This window comes from Hypomesus nipponensis, chromosome 17 (genome assembly GCF_054491055.1).
Source record: "Hypomesus nipponensis isolate SF chromosome 17, ASM5449105v1, whole genome shotgun sequence".
NCBI classification, from domain to species: Eukaryota; Metazoa; Chordata; class Actinopteri; order Osmeriformes; family Osmeridae; genus Hypomesus; species Hypomesus nipponensis.
In genome coordinates, this window is record NC_140377.1 from 23305001 (window position 1) to 23310495 (window position 5495).

The window sequence follows — 5495 nt, forward strand, 5'->3', positions numbered from 1 at the left end:
ATCTCTCTCTCTCTCTCTCTCATTTCACTCCCTCTCACTCATCTCTCTCTCTCTCATTTCACTCCCTCTCACTCATCTCTCTCTCTCTCATTTCACTCCCTCTCACTCATCTCTCTCTCTCTCATTTCACTCCCTCTCACTCATCTCTCTCTCTCTCATTTCACTCCCTCTCACTCATCTCTCTCTCTCTCATTTCACTCCCTCTCACTCATCTCTCTCTCTCTCTCATTTCACTCCCTCTCACTCATCTCTCTCTCTCTCATTTCACTCCCTCTCACTCATCTCTCTCTCTCTCATTTCACTCCCTCTCACTCATCTCTCTCTCTCTCATTTCACTCCCTCTCACTCATCTCTCTCTCTCTCTCATTTCACTCCCTCTCACTCATCTCTCTCTCTCTCATTTCACTCCCTCTCACTCATCTCTCTCTCTCTCATTTCACTCCCTCTCACTCATCTCTCTCTCTCTCATTTCACTCCCTCTCACTCATCTCTCTCTCTCTCATTTCACTCCCTCTCACTCATCTCTCTCTCTCTCTCATTTCACTCCCTCTCACTCATCTCTCTCTCTCCTCTTCCTATGTCCTCTTATTTTCAATATCTGTCTGAAGTTTCTCTCGGAACAATAAGGACAAAGAACAACAAGGTGGCGAGTTGCAGGGAGGGCAGGTGATCTATTCATGTTACCAGTTCTGTAAGACAACTCTTCTTCAGAGAACACTGGAGATCCAGCATAAGGAGTGTTTCGCTCGTCAGACAACCAATCACAGAAGGATCTATATCTCTGGATGGGCTCCTTTACTCAATACGCTCCACCAGGGGTGTAGCCAGAAAAATATATTTGGGTAGGCCTAGAAAAATATGGATAGGCATCTTTACTTATTTACTTTGCAATGTGCACCCAGTGCATAATCTTTCTGAGATATTTTAATTTTTGGGTAGGCCTTAGAACAAATTGGTTAGGCCTCTGCCTACCCAGGCCTACCCGTGGCTACGCCCCTGCGCTCCACCCATCCTGTATGTGAATGTGACTTCACAGACTTGGTGTGACTTGATGCGATAAGCTGATCTGACTCACTTCCTGGATGGCTGCCATGACGACATGCTGGACAGACTCCTCCAGGGTCATGATCTGCTGGATCTGCTCTGTGGATTCAGATGGCAAGATTCAGATGGCAAGATTCAGATGGCAAGATTCAGATGGCAAGATTCAGATGGCAAGATTCAGATGGCAAGATTCAGACTGCAATGCAGACTATTAAATTCACTTTTGTAATCCCCAGAGAAAATATAGTGTTCATGTAAACTGTGTGCAGTTACTAAAGACATAGAAAAACACACAATAGAATAAACCTGACAGCAGTAACAAAATATTAAATATCCCTATGTCACATGACCAGACAGACTTCCCTCTGTCATTTGAGCAGACAGGCTTCAAACTACAACAAAAAAGTTGCTATATGGCTGTTAGTAGTTCTACAGTTGCGGAGGGCTGGCTAGAGTTCTAGAGTTGCGGAGGGCCTACAGGTGGTCACCTTGCTTCTTCTCTCCGCTGACAGCACAGCCCAACACCAGCTGCACCAGCTTGCCCAGCTCCGCCTCGTCCCCCATCTCCCCAATCAGACTCACGTCGGGCAGGTGGGCTTCTAACACCTGGTGGTCGAGCACCTGTTCCAGGAGAGGAGGGAGGGGGGGGGACAGAGAGGGGCAGATAGGGAGAGGGGTGAGAGAGAGAGGGAGAGACAGAGAGAGTATGTGAGAAACAGAAAGCGACACAGAGACAGAGAGAGTGAGAGAGACAGAGGTGTCACCAGATAAGAGCACTGCTCCACATTGTGGTATCCAGGAGCAACACTACTCACGTCATGGTAGTACTCCAGCAAGCTCTGCAGGATCTTCCTCAGGTTGCTAACCTGCAGACACACAAGCCCCCGTTACTCAGCTAAGCACATGGGACAGAAGCTAGTGCTAACAAGCTAAGCTTACAGGACAATTCTAGCTAAATTAATAGAAGCTAACATTAATCATCTGAGCTAATATGACAGAAGCTAAGGCTTACTAGCTAAGTGAACAGATAGTCACAACAAGCTCCTACACCCACTACCACAGTTCCCCCATCTCTGCGCTGATGTCAAAGGTCAAGGGGTGACCGATGGTCACCACTGTGATGCATACCTTGAGGCGCCAGTTGTCGCCACTCTCCTCTTTGATCCTGCCCAGCCAGGCCTCATTGAACCAGGAGGGGTCTCTGGAGGAGAGACCAGGAGAGAGACCATGTTAACTTGACATACTGAGGGGAGACCAGGAGAAAGGCCAGGAGAGAGAGACCGACAGTGAAAAAGAGAGAGACCAGTAGAGAGAGACCAGGAAAATGCCTCCCCCCTCCCCCCTCCCCCCTCCCCCCTCCTGTGTGTGTACAGGGTACACAGACTTCTTCATGCGAGTTCTGAAGGTCATCTGGTTTGGACAGATAGTACGCTGAATCAAACAGGATCCCACCTGCTCGCTCAAACACTCACAGTAGAACAGAGACAGTTTTAAGTTTTGCATGGATCACTAAACTGTGATTGGCTAGACACAACCACAGCCTTCAATCAAATGACTGAGTAAAGAGAGATAAGCAAATCTTGTTTAGAGAGATGGCGTATAACTGAGGTTAGGGCTAGGGCATGACTGAGGCTGGGGCCGAGGCCGGGGCTGGGGCATGACCAAGGCTGGGGTATGACATGTAAACAAAGATTGCCCAGCTCTTACAGTCTGTTGAGCACGTGGGCTACGGCCACTCCGTTGGTCAGGTCCTGCTTGCTGGAGCAGGAGGGCACCTGGAACGTCTGCAGCTGTGAGGAGAACACAACGCTGTCGGTACCACCGCCATGCCACACAGTAACATAAACCCTGGTGCCAACGGGTAAACATCCCGGTGTTGTAACGAAATTGGTGACCAATATCAAAAACTGTGACCAGGGGTCGCTATTATAAGCCATTAGAACAGCGACCCCTGGTCACCGTTTCACAGTTTTCGATGGTCAGTTTTTGATCGGTCACCGGTTTTGATACATCACGGTCAGTTTTCAAAACGTGATTATTTGATGGCAAGTCGACAGCTAAGCTGAACTACTGAACATGGTGTTTGACTGTTCAATCCACATTTACACTTGTCTAAGTATAGCTTTAAAAAACTAAACATTGTCTTGGCGTTTGACAGAGAAACGCAGCAAAATAGGTGTATTTTCTCTTTGGCTTAACCTTTGACTTTACTGGTCACATTGCGTAACAAGCTTCTTGAACTGTCAAACTAACTCGTGTTTATGGACTCGTAGAACCATTGCTTTCTGTACCCGAAAAACGAATATGATAACTATCATCATCCAACCAAGTCAAATCAAAATGTATGAACAAAGACACCGGGTAACAAGTTGTGTAACTAGTGCTGGCGTCTAAATAAAAAAACATTTCGGGTGAACTTTGTTGAGGTAGTGGCATAACAAGCTAGCTAACGCTAGTAGAGATAGCTAAAACTAGCTAAAACTTGTTTTTCCATGAGCTGAGATTGTCACTTCGCTAACGCCAGAATTATAGCACAAATGTTTTGGTCGCTACTTGCAGCAAACATTTAGCTACTGGGCAAGATTTTTAATTGAATGACTAAACACTTCGAGAAAGTGACAATCCACGTCATCTGCTAGGTTCACCGAGTGAGTCAAAGGCTACTATACGGCATCGGCAAAACTTACCCAATTTAGTAACGAGTCACATAGTGTTGTTTTATGCAGACTCATTTTGTTTGGCGCTTATACTTGAGACTTGCAGTCTGGCGATGTCCCTCGACATCCACGCCGAGTTTGGTCGCTAGAACATGCACGGATATGTACACAGTCTTGCTGGCCTGTTTGTTGTTAGCAAGCCAGCTAGCATTTTGAGATTCGCTTTTATTAAGTTCCCTAGCAGGCCACCGTAGAGTGTTGTCATAGTAACGGATTGTTGCTGTGTTGTCTTTTTGTAAACCAGCATTGTACTTTTGCCTGTCCGTTTCACTGATCTTTAGGCTAAACAAGTTGTTGGTGGCATCTTTTTGCGTATGACTCGGGTGGTGTAGTTAACTAGCTAGATACCCGGCGTTATTAGCTTATTTGATTAGCTTATTTGAGAGCATTCAGTCATCATATCACTGCCACACTGCAGAGATGTATTGTAGTAGTGAAATGAAGGGTACCGTTTTGTAGCCAGCTACAGGGCGCATGAGCGATGAGCGAGCGATGGTGATATCACAGGGCTCTCAAGTCTCACGCATTTCAACCATTTCTCACGCTGAGTAGTAACAAAGTGATAACTTGTCCCGCTTTAGACAATGAATGTGGACGAGGCGCACGCAGGCATACGGAGGAAAGACATCTGCCGAGATGATTTATCTCTAGTTATACAAAGTTAAATACCAAACAGAAAACATTACCCTGGACGCAGAACCAAATTTCAGTCCTATAAATGAACACTGGGTGGCATTAGTTACCTGCTGACTAGTTTCCAGGCATTGCAAGATAGCAGGTGTGGGGAGGCAGATGGCTCAGCGGTTAGGGATCCGGGCTAGTAATCGGAAGTTTGCAAGATAGATTCCCGGCCGTGTCAAATGGTGTTGTGTCCTTGGGTAAGGCACTTCACCCTACTTGCCTCCGGGGGAATGTCCCTGTACTTACTGTGAGTCGCTCTGGAACAGAGTCTGCTGAATGACTAAATGTAAATGTGTCCTTACAGCGTAAAACAAATTAATAATATTACACGGGAACAGACTGAACTTTCAATCAGACAATGTTACAACTACACCCTCCCAGCCAGCCATGCCTCTGAAATAGCCCACCGATCAGCATAGGCAATTCTAGGTTTTAAAACTGGGGGGTAATAATGATTTATTTATTTTAGTTTACAAAAACATGCTCAAAATGAATACTAAATCTTAAAATAAAAGAATTATCATTAGAGTACAACAAAAATGATATAACATACAACTCTCACATCACAAATGTTCTAAAAACATTAATTCGTTTTTTTATATTAATTTGAAAATGTAAATGTTTTCATCCCAACAGCAGGGGGTGCAAACCGCAGTAAATTCGCCAATGACGATCAGCGTGTTTTTCTGGGGGAAAAAAGGCTTCAGGGTCACTGAATGGACAGGACAGGACAGGGAAGACGGCCTGATCTCTCTTTCCATCTCTCTCTTTCTATCTCACTCTCTCTCTCCCTCTCTCACACCTGCAGTCAGATAGCTCCTTGTGTGTGACCTTATCTTTCTCAGTAAGTCAATAAAGGTGTAGAGCCAAGTTGCTCTGCTGCCTCTCCCAATCCACACCTTCTCCTCCACTTCCTGTTTGCTCTGCTCAGCCCAAAACAAGACACCTCCCTCCAACCCTTCCACCTTACCTACCGATAATCTGGGTAAGACTGTCTGCTAAATGTACTGAACGGTACTTGCCCCTCCTCCCCCCTCCTCCCTCCCTCCCCCC

At 46.0% G+C, this 5495-nt stretch overlaps 1 protein-coding gene across 5 annotated transcripts in view; it reads right to left on the reverse strand.

Moving 5' to 3' along the window:
* Positions 1-4948, reverse strand: part of hook2 (hook microtubule-tethering protein 2) — a 16074-nt gene extending 11126 nt beyond the window's left edge. For 4 of the 5 annotated variants that reach the window (XR_014731712.1, XR_014731711.1, XR_014731710.1 and 1 more), the window contains exons 1-6: positions 3732-4938; positions 2752-2834; positions 2173-2245; positions 1860-1910; positions 1533-1665; positions 1076-1143 (exon numbers count right to left, since the gene is read on the reverse strand). Coding sequence is in view for 1 of the 5 variants with exons in the window: in XM_084677141.1 (XP_084533267.1) it covers positions 1076-1143; positions 1533-1665; positions 1860-1910; positions 2173-2245; positions 2752-2834; positions 3732-3776 (453 nt within the window). In the remaining 4 variants the exon portion in view is untranslated. Of the gene's footprint in view, positions 1-1075; positions 1144-1532; positions 1666-1859; positions 1911-2172; positions 2246-2751; positions 2835-3731 lie in introns of all 5 variants that reach the window. The other variant, XR_014731713.1, reaches the window with a different exon arrangement.
* Between the last annotated feature and the right edge of the window lie 547 nt (positions 4949-5495).